This window comes from Platalea leucorodia, assembly GCF_965183815.1.
Source record: "Platalea leucorodia genome assembly, chromosome: 1".
NCBI lineage: Eukaryota > Metazoa > Chordata > Aves > Pelecaniformes > Threskiornithidae > Platalea > Platalea leucorodia.
The window spans coordinates 113,309,601-113,322,610 of NC_138823.1; the positions used below are offsets into that span (position 1 = coordinate 113,309,601).

Sequence of the window (13,010 nt, forward strand, 5' to 3'; positions counted from 1 at the left end):
TTTAGCCCACTGCTGGTTTGAAACTCGGTTGTGTCATGCTACACTAGAATTAACTACTTTGAATAAAAATGTTCTGTTTTGCTTGAGTACTAAAAGTGCCTGAGATGCATATAATTTAACTTTTAGAGAGCTAAATGTGTTTCTGTGAAGTGTTGCTTCTTTGTGCTTTCATACCCCCTTGGCGTTTTATCCATCAGCTTTTGTCTAGCTTTTGTATTAGCATCCTGCTTGCGATTACGGTGATGCAGCTGTCGTACTGCATGTTGCTCAGCTATTACATATCAGTAGTCAATCCTAGTGTGAACCTGGATCTTCTCTTTGGCGGATTTGTGGGCTATGGCAAATGCATTCTCTTTCTTTTTGCAGAAGTAACAGGTTTCTGAAATGAAAATAAAGTATATGTTGCTCAGAACAAGAATCAGAAAATGTGTATGGCAAAGTGAAATAATTTAATCTTTTACTTGCAGGCTTTATTTTCAAGCTATGCTTTGTAAAGGTCTGTAGGGTTGGATTTTTTGGTTTTTTTTTTTTTGTTTTGTTTTTGTTTTTTTTTTTAAAAGCCATTTATGATGCTGTAATACCGAAGGACTTGGCCAATTTTGCTGGCTGTACATGCTTTTGTTAGGGCTGAGTGGAGCATCAGGGAAGTCAGTGCCATTCTCCAAACACACTTGTGCAGGCTGTGTTCATAACCGAGTTGTGCCGGGGGTGGCGAAGGGGGAGAACTTGAGTCCTGCGGGTCGCAGGTCGCAAATGCCTTGATGGGGACTGTGAAGAACTGTGCTTGGAAAGTAAGGAGCTATAAGCCTCGTTCGTGCTTGCGTTATGTTTTAGACCGTTTTGCTCTTCGAAATAATCTCTAGTGCTCTTAAGTTTTTTGTAATGAGTTTTAATATTTATTATTTAAGTAGAACCAGGAGTGAAAAAGTGGATATGATGATGTGCTTTGGTATTGCCAGGGTCAATAACAACCCTTTTTTCTCCTAAAATGTGATTTTTGTCATGAGTAGTCAGAGAAAGGCTTCTTCAGAAAACAGAAGAAAATTTTGCAAAAGGTCAGAATTTGGGCGAATGCAATTTTATGGAATTAAGTTACTTGAAAACATATTTGCAGCATTGCCTCAGAAGTGTAGATTGTGGTTAAAAGCTTCCGTTTTGAAAGTTATCAGAAGATGTGGAGTGGAAATTATTCACTTCTCAAACTCATACCTGAAAGTTATTAAAGATAGTTTCAAAAAAACAAGGATTACAAGAATTGCTGCGAATACCTACTAAGTAATGGTGAAGCAAGGAACCCAGAGGTGTGTGTGTGTGTCTACTATGATTTTCTTTTTGGGATAGAACTAAGTGGAGGAAAGCTTAGCATACTAAATAACATTTTAAAAATTATTTTGTTCTGTCTGCTCCCAGAATAGTATCCAAGTAGTCTAGGGTATAGTAGAACAATATACTTTTAGGGTTTTTTGTGCTCTGATGAATTACAGTCTTGATACTGGCACTGTGATTTTGAATTTTACAGATTTTTTTTTTTTTTGCCAAAGTTCTTTTATGCAAAAAATTAACCATATAGTAGACTGTTCTGAGACTGAATTTTCCTTTGATAGGCAGCAGGGGTTTTCCACATTCATGATCTATTCAGGAAAAGAGATTTCCCTAATAGTGATCAAATTCTAGTCTTGTGTATATATATTCTATATAGATTCTGCCATCAGTTTCAGTGAGGAACTCGGTTACTCATATTGAATAATATTAATAATAATTAAAAAAACCAGCTCACAACACAGGAATTTATTTACTTTCTTTTTATATCTGAATGATCATCTGTGAAGTGAATAAAGTATGTTAGAATACTTCTCCTTAGCATGGGAAGAAGCTGTGGAATTATTGCTTCCGGTTTGTAAATTATTGCTTCCAGTTTGTAAATTAAGATGTGTTTCAACAGACTTGTGCATCTTATGCAAACATAAATAAATTTCATCACTGCAGCTGGAGTGTTCTTTTGAAAGATTTTATAGATATTCAAGTTTTCTGGGAGCAAATATTAATATTTTTTCCTTACATTTTATTTGCAAAGTTTAGAAGCACAGGACAGTCTTCCTAACACACAAGCATTTTTCCAGTGTCTCTGAATTGCATTGATAGTAGTTTACATTAAAAGTAAATAGGAAAATAATGAAATCAGCAAAGCCATCTGTATGGACTCCACCAAACCCACAGTTTAAAGAGAAGATTATCTAGGTTGTACAGTTTGAAATTAACAACTCTTAGGTAAATAAGGTGCCTGGTATTATACTTCAGTGTTCTATTCAGGAAGAACTCTCTCATGATTCAGTAAAAACTGACTTGCATAGCAGTTCATTCCTGCTATATGCTTCTGTCTGCTGTTTTAGTGGAAGAACAACTTGTAAATTGCCTTTCCTTCATGCAGCTTTTTTCCTCTTCTTCAAAGTTATTCAGCACATACAGCCAGAAGAGCAGCCATAGTTTATTTATATGGTTTTTGTATTTTATAGTGATTTTAGGGGAAGAAATAGAAGCTACAGAATGTATTGGAAGACATCCACAGCTATTTGTCAGTTCTCTTTCCTTTCTAGATAATAAACCCATGTGAATTCTTGATGCATTCCTAAGTTCATTCTTCTGTTAATTGTGTAATTTACAGTTACTGAGAACTCTGTTCTTCTGTCAAGGCACATAGATATTTCTCGACTATCATATACTTTTTTTTTCTTTGCAGCTTTTGAAGAGCTTGAGAGGGCTCTGAGTATGGCCCAAAAGACAGAGGAAGCTCGGAAAAAATTGCAGGCAGAAATGGATGAAAAAATCAAAGCAGTAGAAAAGGCAAGTGAGGAAGAGAGGGTAAATCTTCAACGGGAGTTAACCAGAGTGAAACAAGAGGTGGTTGAGATTATGAAGGTAAAAGCTGAAACTCACCCTCCATTATTGGCTTTTAATCTAATAATTCAATTACAATTAAACTATAGTTGTAAAATATGTTAGTATATCAGAACTTTGTTCTAGAATTTTTGCTATTTAGTAAATTCTATAAAAATTAATTTCTGGGATTAAACATTTACTTTAGACAAAATAGAAAACTCCCCATATAGATTTTTTTTTTTTTTCCCTCTTAACAGTTTAAAGTCAGTACGTTAGAGGCATGTAAAAATGAACAGTATTACTCTTTGTTACAGTATTTAATAAAATTATTTACTAGAAGTGCACTTGAGACTTTAAAGGGAGTCAAGAAGAAGAAATTAATGGCAGTCAGCTCACACATCTCCACCAGGATGTGGGGGTTTAATACTAAGTACTTTTAATGATTATCCTAGCCCAGTATGTGTAAACGTTTAAGAACTTGTTGCCAGCCTGGTTCCTAGTTAAGAATTGCTAAGATTTGCTTCATCTGGCATATTCAGGTAGGAATTGCAGGAGTACTGTGCGTGCCTTGCAAAGCTGCAAATTTGAACACGTTTAAATTGCAGTTCTTGTGTTGACATTTGATGTTACTAATTTTTCTAAGAGAATACACTGATGCTTTAGGGGGATGACTGACTTGCATTACATTATTCTTAAATAAAGCACGTATGTAGGTTGTAGATAGGTGTCTATGTTGAGTATCACCACTTGACTTTGTCTCATGAAATAACAAGAATACAGGGAAAGCTACAGACAGAAGTTCCTTTTTCAATTTATTATCACATTTGAACTGAGACTGAAAACACTAAGTTCGCCTTGGTAGAAGAGTCTTTAGAAAATGTGGTGTTTCTTTCAGAAGAACTGTGAAAGACTTGAGAAGGAAGATGGATAACCTCAACCTTGAAAATAAGAACTGTCAGGACTTAATATTAAGTGCTCCAAGTGATTGTTACTTATTCAAAGGGAGCAAAGAGATGGTCCTGCTTTCCTCTCTCTGTCGCACTGCTTTTCTTACTAAGAAATAATAAAGTGTTTTGCTATTTAATATTTTGAAATTAGTTTCTTCTGACTTTGATTCACAGAAGTCTTCAGAGGAGCGTGTTGCTGAACTAGAAAAATTCCATAAAAAAGAAATGGCTACCAAAGATCAGGAGCTAAATGAGAGGTTACAGGCCCAAGAAAAGGCGTTCCAGGAGAAGATGAAGGCAGCTCTTGTAAGTATCCCTAAAATGTGTAGAAAGACATTTCTCTAAGTGTGAGGTGGGACTAGAAGTCTTAATCTGACCCTATTCCGCAGTGAGAGTCCTTCTGTGCTCAAAGATATGAGTGTCCTCCAAAAGTCAAAGAGCTCAGAGACTTCAGCAACATGAAAGGAAAGCAGCTGCAATGATCCAGACTGAATAATGATAATTAATCACTATCACTGCTCACTAACAGCTGCATCTTGTGGGAAAGACTTCTTTTTTTGAAAACTCTTTTTGTTAGAGTTGTTTTTTTTTAATTTCTTCCTCTGGATCATTGACAATCAGCCACAGCAACTAGAGTAAAAGAGGTACAAAGAGTGAGGCTGTTATTTGAAAAGTGTTGGTATCATTATGTCTGGTTGCATTGTGTTATGTGAACAGGCTTAACTATTCATAGTGTTTGACCTCAGAAAAGCATTTTCTTCTAGGTCAGGCTGGGAGGAATCATTGGGATTCTTCGCTCTTTTTCATAAATTGTAATCCACTTTAGATCATCATATAATTTTACCTAACAAATAGTAGATTCTCTTTTGTGCTCCTCCATGATGGTTGGTGACTAGGACTGAGGGGCTTTGACAGTCCCTTCCAGACTATATTTTTCTACCTGTTTCTCAGGTTAATTTTTTTTTTACTTATAAGGAATAGAAGCTTAAAAATACATTAGCAGTGGAATCAAGTGAGGACAGACCTTTATTCCTCTAAGGTGTTACTCTGAATTAACCATGGTAAACAAACCAAAAGGAAAGGCTGGATTGCATTATATTTTTCATACAAAGAGAAGCAGAAGACAAATGGTTCCCAAGAAGAGAAAATGGAAGTGGTTTATAACAATTTTGTTTTCACAGATGAAATACAAACTGTGTGTGTATGTAGAAAATACAGGTGATTAGTGTATAACTCCTATTAACTGATTTGTAAATATCTTATTATACTGTTTTTGAAGGTGTGATGACTGTATTTATAGTTTGTTTTAACCATAATTTTTGATACAGGAAAAAAATCAGAGCGAGTGTTTAAAAACCCTTCAAGAACAGGAGCAGCAAGAATCCCTAGCCTTAGAAGAATTAGAGCTGCAGAAGAAGGCGATACAGTCAGACTGTGACAAGAAAGTTCAGGAGATGCATCAAGAAGTAGAGACTTTTAGAACTGTGAGTAAAGGTTCCAAAAGGGTAAACAAGAATTCCTTTCAGTATGTATTTAACTGTGACAGGTTTACAAATACTGTGGATTTATTGTGATTGGGTTGTTTTAATCTCACAATGCTGCTTATAGTGACAGAAATCTAATGTATTGCCATGGTATGCTGTAGACCCTAGTTTTTTCACAAGATTAGATGGCAAAATATAGAAATACTTTCACTTTATATCATGGCATGGGATATGAATTTGTATCCACCTACATAATTTTTATGTATGTTATGCAGGAGAGTTAAACTTTAAGCTGTTTAACTTCTGGGTATTGCTACCATACAAACACTTATAAGGATACTTGAGTAAGTCAAAAATTTGCTTAAATTTTTGACGCGTCCTTTGCTTTATGTAATGGGTGAGATTATATTATCTGCTAATGCAAGTTTGTACATTATTCCACCACTCTCAAATATTAGTTTGGAAGTTTTGCCTATAGAAGCATTTTAACTTTACAGCAGCGTTTCCATGAGAGGTGGAATTAAGGTAAATCAATAGATATGTACAAAGCTCCATAATACTCATGTACACTCCTGATATCTTTCATCCTATGCATTGGTACTTTAGCTTAATAAGAAAATGTGAATGTATCTCTCATAAATATCATGTGAATTTATTTTATTTGAAGTAGTTAAATTCTTTCCAAGTTTTTATTGTATCTATTTTTGCTGCAGTGAAATAGAAAACATTTTATTAAATAACTAACTCTCCATAATGGAGGCAAAGTTGAGAACAAACTAGGTGAATGAAAGGCTTATATGAAAAGTTGATATTGACTAAAAATAATGGAATAAGTGACTTGTAGTTATGTGAACCTGGTGAGATTTTATTTTTTAAATTTAATGAACTTGTTACCTTATGAATATTCATATTCTTTTACAACTGTATTCTCTAACAGAGAATTCTTGAACTGGAAAGCTCTCTTGCAAAGTATTCGCAAGATGACAGAAAGCAGTCAGAGGAATTAAGTACTCTGATGGAGTCCGAAAAAAAGCAGCACAATAAGGAAATCAATGATATAGTCGAAAAACACAAGAAAGAATTGGAGAACATGAAACAGCAGCAGGAAAAGCTTTGGACAGAAAAACTTCAACTCTTAAAGCAACAACAAGTAACTGAAATAGAAAAAATGAGAGAGAAACAAGAACTAGAGATAGATACCATTTTGAAAGAGAAAGAAACTGTTTTCCGTGCACACATAGAAGAGATGAATGAAAAAACATTAGAAAAACTTGATGTGAAACAAACGGAATTAGAAGCACTGTCTTCTGAGCTATCAGAAGCACTAAAAATACGCCATGATTTAGAACAAGAGCTCTCAGAATTGAATAGTAAAGTGTGTGAAGCAAAGCAAGAGTTGGAAGGGAAGTTGGAAGAAGAGCGGAAACGGCACAGCGAAGAGGTTGAAATGATGTTAAAAGAGCATGAAATGTCTATTCAAGGTGTTGAGAAGGTACTTAAAGAGGAACTCAACAAACTCAAGCAATTATTGGAGGAGAAAGACAGACATCTGGAGGAACTAAAAGCACATGAACAGAAACTAAAGGAGTCTGCAGAAAGATCTGAAGCTGAACTTGTCCAGGTGTCTGCAAAGCTAGAGGAGCTTTCAGAGTCTCATCGGAGTACTTCTAATGAGCAGGCAAAGATTCATGAAGAGGAATTAGGAAAGCTGCGGCAAAAGCTGACAGATCTTGAAGGTGAAAAATTGCAACTTAGCGAGCAGCTAGAAAGAACTGAATCCCAGCTGAATGAACTCAAGAATGAGTTAGAGGCATACATCTCTCAGGTACATGACCTGAAGCAGCATTTGCAAGAGCAAAGCAATGAAAATACACAAAAACTAACCTCTCTAACACACCAATATGAGTGTCAACTGAAGGATCTACAAAGAGAGGCTGATGAGACAAAGAGGAGTCTAACTGAGAAGGAAAATGAAATTGAACACATGAAGAAGTTACAGAACAAGCAAGTGGAAGAACTTGAACAGAAACTGTTCACTGCAGAGGAGAGAATTAATGCTTTACAAGGAGAATATGAAAGTAAACTGAAATGTCAGGAGAACAAAATGGAGAAAATTAAACAGAAATCAAAAGATATGCAAGAAACTTTCAAAAAGAAACTTGCTGAGCAGGAAGCTAAACTAAAAAAAGAGCTTGAAAACAAGCAGTTGGAGTTCAGTCAGAAAGAGAGCGAATTCAATGCTAAGATGTTGGAAATGGCACACGCCAGCTCAGCCGGGATCAATGATGCCGTGTCAAAACTGGAATCTAATCAGAAAGAGCAACTAGAGAGTCTTGCTGAGGCTCATAGGAGGGAGTTGGAAGAAATTACCCAGAGCTGGGAAAAGAAACTCAATCAGCAGGTTGAAGAGCTCCAGGAAAAACATGAAATGGAACTGCAAGAGAAAGAGCAGGAAGTTGGAGACCTGAAGCTGAAACTTGCCACCTTCAGTGCTGAGAAGGAGGGCTCCAGATCAGAAATAACCCGACTGAAGGAAGAACAGGTGAAAAGGGAGGAGTCCCTGAAGGAATTGCAAGAACAACTAAGGGAGTCAGTGGCTAAGGTGAATTCTTTGTCAGATATGGAAAGTGACCTGAAAACACAGTTGAAAAAATTGGAAAGTGATCTTAATCAGTCCCTGAAAGAGCAGTCAGGACTTCAGGAACAGCTCAGTAAGCAGAAAGCAGTTGAAGAAAAGGACAAAGCCAAAATTACCGAGCTGGCTGATACACTGAAAACACTTGAAGAGAAACTCCAAATTGTGCAGTCTTCTCAGTATAAAGATCGTGAAAATTATGAGAAAAAAATAGAGGCAATTCAGCTAAAAGAAACTGAGTTTAAAAGGCAGTCAGGAGAACTTGCAGCCCAGTTAGATGCTTATTGGAAGAATGCTGAAGCTTTATTGCAAATGAAAAGCAATGAGTTAATTGAAAAATGTAATGAAAAAATTGGCATAGTAACATGCAAAATTGCAGATTGCGAGCGCCGAACTGCAAAAGTTAAAGAAGCAGTATTAATTAAAACAAGTAAGATTCCTGAACTAGAAGCTCAACTTAGAGAAGTAACAGAGCATCATTCTGCTGCAAGTACCTCTTTGCAAAAGTCAATGCAACAGCTGCAAGAGAAGGACAATTTAATTATGTCCATGAGAGCTGACATTGAAGGACTTGTAACAGAAAAGGAACAATTGCAAAAAGAGGGAGGGCATCAGCAGCAAGCAGCATCAGAAAAAGAAACTTGCATAACACAGCTGAGGAAAGAATTATCTGAAAATATCAATGCTGTCACCTCAATGAGGGAGGAACTCCAGGAAAAAGAATCCGAGATCTCTGCTCTCAACAAAACAATTAATGACCTTAATGTTCGACTTGAAAGCACGGTAAGTTTAACGGAGAAGGAAGCAGCCATGTCTCTGTTAAGCAAGGAACATCAAGAGGATCGGTTGCAGTTGTTAAACCAGGTACAGGAGTTATCATCCAAAGTTGAGACACTGAGTCAAGAAAAAGCATCAGCTCTTGACCAGGTAGATCATTGCACAGCCAAGCTGTCAGAGTGGAAGATGAAAGCACAAACCAGGTTTACACAAAATCATGATACTATTAAAGATTTGCAGAGCAAACTTGAATTAAGCAATACTGAAGCCAATAAAAAAGATGAAGAGCTAAATAAACTGAAGGAGCAGCTGGCTAAACAAAGCAAGAATCTCGATAGTTTAAAAAGTGAATTGGAACAAAAGCAAAACAGGAGGGAAAAGCAAGAAAGTGAGTTAACTGCAAAGTTAAAAAACCAAACAGCAAGAATTGCTGAACTAGAAGAACACATTGCTCAGAAAACTTCAGAAAATGATTCTTTGATGGAGGAACTCAAAAAGTATAATGAACAAAAAGACACAGAGCAAAAAGAGATAGCTTGGCAACTTCAGCAGGCAGAGAAGGTGGCTTTTGAAAAGGACAATAGATTTAAGGAGGCTGAAGAAAAAGTGCTTAATCTTGAGAAGCAAATAGGTTCACTGACAGCTGAATTTGAAGCAAAGGAGAGGGAATTTGATCAAATGAAGTCAGCGATACTTAAAAGCAAAGAGGAAGAACTGAAAGAATTAGAAGAGAGACTGAATGCAGAGAACAGCACTAAGCTGGCAGATCTGAAAAAGAAGGCAGAGCAAAAAATCGGTTCTATTAAAAAGCAATTGATGTCTCAGATGGAAGAAAAGGAACAGCAATTTAAGCAAGAAAGAGAAAATCAGTTAAGAGACTTGGAACAAAAAGTGCAGGAGAGAGAGGCCAAAATTGAGTCCTTAGAAGAAAAAATTAAGTCAACAAGAGATTTCACAGAATTAGAGAAAGAAATGCTGCAAAAAGTAGAGTGTGTAAAAGCTGCTGTAGAACAAGAAAAAAATAACATGCTTGAGAGTGTCCAACAGACATATGAAGAGAAAATGCGCGTGTTACAGAAGGGCTTAACTGAAAAAGATGAATTGTTGCAGAAGTACGAAAAGGAACAACGAGAGAGTAATGACTCTCGTCTAGAACTGCAAAGCAAACAGGAAGAACTCCTTAAAAAACTGGAATGTGTTGAGAAGAGTCATCAGGAGGAGCAGAGTAGGACTCAAAGCCTCAGGAAAGAACTTGAGGAGCAAACCAAAAAATACTCATTGTTAGTGGATGAGCATGCTCGTTGTGGTGGTGATTTAGCAAGCAGTAGGGAAGAATTAAAAGCTAAAGAACGAAAACACCTTGATATGGAGAATGTAATTGGAGATTTCCAGAAAAAATTGCAAGAAAAGGAGGCAGTCAGTCAATCTTTAGAACAGAAGATAAAAGAGTTGGAAAATAATCTAGCGAAGGAAAATGAAGTGCATAAGATTGAGATGGAAGATACGAGTTTGAGATACGAAGAAAAGCTAAAAAGTTTACAGCAACAGTTGGATGAAAGAAATGACAGTCTGAAAGCTTTTGAGGAAAATGCTGAAGAAAAGGCTAAATCTGGTTTGGAGCTGCAGAAGTTACTCGGTGATATGCAGAACCAGCAGAAGGACTTGCAGACTAAACTGGAAGAGACTGAAAGGGAGAAACAGAAACTACGCAAAGAAGTGAATAATCTTCAAAAAGACTTACGTACTCTGCGAAAAGAACATCAGCAGGAACTTGACATAGTAAAGAAGGAGTCCTTAGAAGAAATGGAGCAGAAAATCAGGTAAATTGTTTGTTCCTGGTCTTGTTACCATTTCTTTGCTTTATCTTTAACCACTAAAACCTCAAGAATTCTTTTAAAGCTCAAATTGTAACAATGAAATAATGACTGGTATTTTTCTGTCATTTTTCTAAATAGACGTAGAGAAACAGCAAGAAAAGAGCTACTTGAAAGTAGCACTTCATGAACACATAAGACACTATTTGAGTCATCGGTTTAAAAAGTGGTTTGTCTTTTGGCAAAGTAATACTGCTTTTGATTTGTTTTAGTGATGATCATTTTCAGTGTTGCCAGAACATAAAGTATATTTGTTTTCCTCAAACAGGAAACAAAGTTTATTAAAACTTAGTACTGAGAGCTTCATGTTCAAATGATATTAAGGATTGTTCATATGTACTGCACAAAATTGTGGTATAATGCTCAGCACTCTAATGTTTTCTCAAGCAAGGAATTCCCTAAAAAATCTGCTTTTATACAACACATTCTTTACTTCCAGTTCTTCACCTTCCTCAGCAAAAAATCCATATCTTTTGGAAGGGTTCGATTCTGGGTTGTTTTTTAAATGAAACACCTACGCCTTCCAGGTGAATTCAATAGGAGAACAAAAAGCCTCCCTGAATCCCACAGAATTCATATAACTCAAAACCATCCCATTCTAAAATAGTTTTGGAGAAATTCCCAGATCTCCTACCTTGCTAAACTGTTGTCGCACTCTCTTTAAACATTGTATTTCCTCACTGTATTTTTTGACGTTTTTGTACAGATGTGAACAAGAAGACATTGAGTTAAAGCACAACTCCACCTTAAAGCAGTTAATGAGAGAGTTCAATACTCAGCTGGCTCAAAAAGAAAGAGAATTGGAAACAGCAGTAAAAGAGACGATCAGTAAGTGAAATACTAATATAACTGTAATCAGTAAAATAGCCAGAAAACCAAATCTTCAGATGTTTTGGGGAAGGGGTTTTACCTGGGACCCATGTGTTTTATGAATGCCTAGAGAACTCAGGGAAAGAACTTATTTTGCTCAGGAAATAACGTATAAATGTGAATTGTAGCACAATTAGGAAAATGTGTATGTAGCTGTTCTTCCTTACCCTGCAGAATGGATCTTTGATATAGCACTCTGTCTGTTTGCATCTGTCATGGCAAGAGTTACCCATGGTAGCCATAGGTACCTATCTTTTTATCATATGTACAAAAGGAAAAAAAGGAGAGTAAGGTTTTAGAGGTGAAAGCACATTGGTAAGTTTTCATCATAACGCTACTTTGGCTTCAGCAGTACAAACCCTTAACACTCCATTGTTGAATATATGGCAGTGAAGGATGACTTTTAGAGAAACTTAGATCCATCTGGGAATCAGAATTGCATTTTCTTAGCTGTGTCGTGCAGAATTCATTCACTGTAACCACTAACAAGTACCAACTGGATATAATGTCTGATTGCTATACCATGTGGTTATAACTATGGAGTACAGCACATTTCAGCTTCTCTGCCCATCTTTTGCCACCATAGTGTAAGTTGGAGGCTGAAGAAGTGAGCAGCAAGTATCTTTTGACTCCACAGTTACTGGAAGAACCCCTACAAGTGAGGAATTTCTGAAGATTTGCAGACGTTTCAATCACTTCTCTAGATAGAGCAGGAGATAGAATTAGTTGATAAATATTGGTTGTGATCTTAACTTTTAGAGAAAAGTTCCAGCATCAGGTAGAAAGCATTGCTCTGGATACCAAACTATAGGCACCAAACTTCATACATATTAGGATCAAGTGACATAATTATCACTGACAGTGTGGAAAAATGATTTTTCTTGACAAGTTTTCCTTATAGATGCCTTCCAGAGTCATCTTTTTTTTGATAATATGGTGACATAATTTGACAAAATAAATATGCTTTTTCTAATATCGCCTGACTTTTTTTTTTTTTTAATAGGTAAAGCCCAGGAAGTAGAAACTGAATTGATAGAAAATCATCACGTAGAGACAACACAGTTGCATAAAAGAATTGCTGAAAAAGATGATGATCTAAAAAGAACTGTGAAAAAATATGAAGAAATCCTTGAGGTATCTTTCTGAAAAGTGATATGACTATATACGTTTCAAAATAACTCTTCCCCTTTTTTCATTGCACAGCTAGACAGAAAACCTATAATTCTTTCTAGTAAAGGTCTTACTGCTTGAACTGCACTTGATATATGTGGTGACCTAGCTTGCGATTAAAATGTTTGTTTCTGTGTTTTATGAACATGAAAGAACACCAAAAATTAAGCCCCAGCTCTGATCACTCAAAAAAATTACACAGTTAGGTCCTTATGTCCTTGAGCAGTTTGTGTTCCAGATTGAAATAAGGAAAGTGAGTGAGTTAAGCTTTACTAGAGTTGTGGTGGTGGTGGTGTGTTGTTTCTTTTAAGGATTTAAATATGGTGTTTATGGGTCAGCCTCACTCTGTAACTCCTTTCTCTGATGCTCTGTCTGG

General features: G+C 36.2%; 1 protein-coding gene across 6 annotated transcripts in view; it reads left to right on the forward strand.

The window, feature by feature from the left end:
- Positions 1-13,010, forward strand: part of GOLGA4 (golgin A4) — a gene marked incomplete at its 5' end in the record, with an annotated part of 74,943 nt that overhangs the window by 41,129 nt on the left and 20,804 nt on the right. For all 6 annotated transcript variants that reach the window (XM_082317862.1, XM_082317863.1, XM_082317864.1 and 3 more), the window contains 6 exons: positions 2,738-2,916; positions 3,999-4,130; positions 5,153-5,308; positions 6,246-10,540; positions 11,301-11,422; positions 12,468-12,598. In XM_082317862.1, the coding sequence (XP_082173988.1) occupies positions 2,738-2,916; positions 3,999-4,130; positions 5,153-5,308; positions 6,246-10,540; positions 11,301-11,422; positions 12,468-12,598 (5,015 nt within the window). The remainder of the gene's footprint in view (positions 1-2,737; positions 2,917-3,998; positions 4,131-5,152; positions 5,309-6,245; positions 10,541-11,300; positions 11,423-12,467; positions 12,599-13,010) is intronic.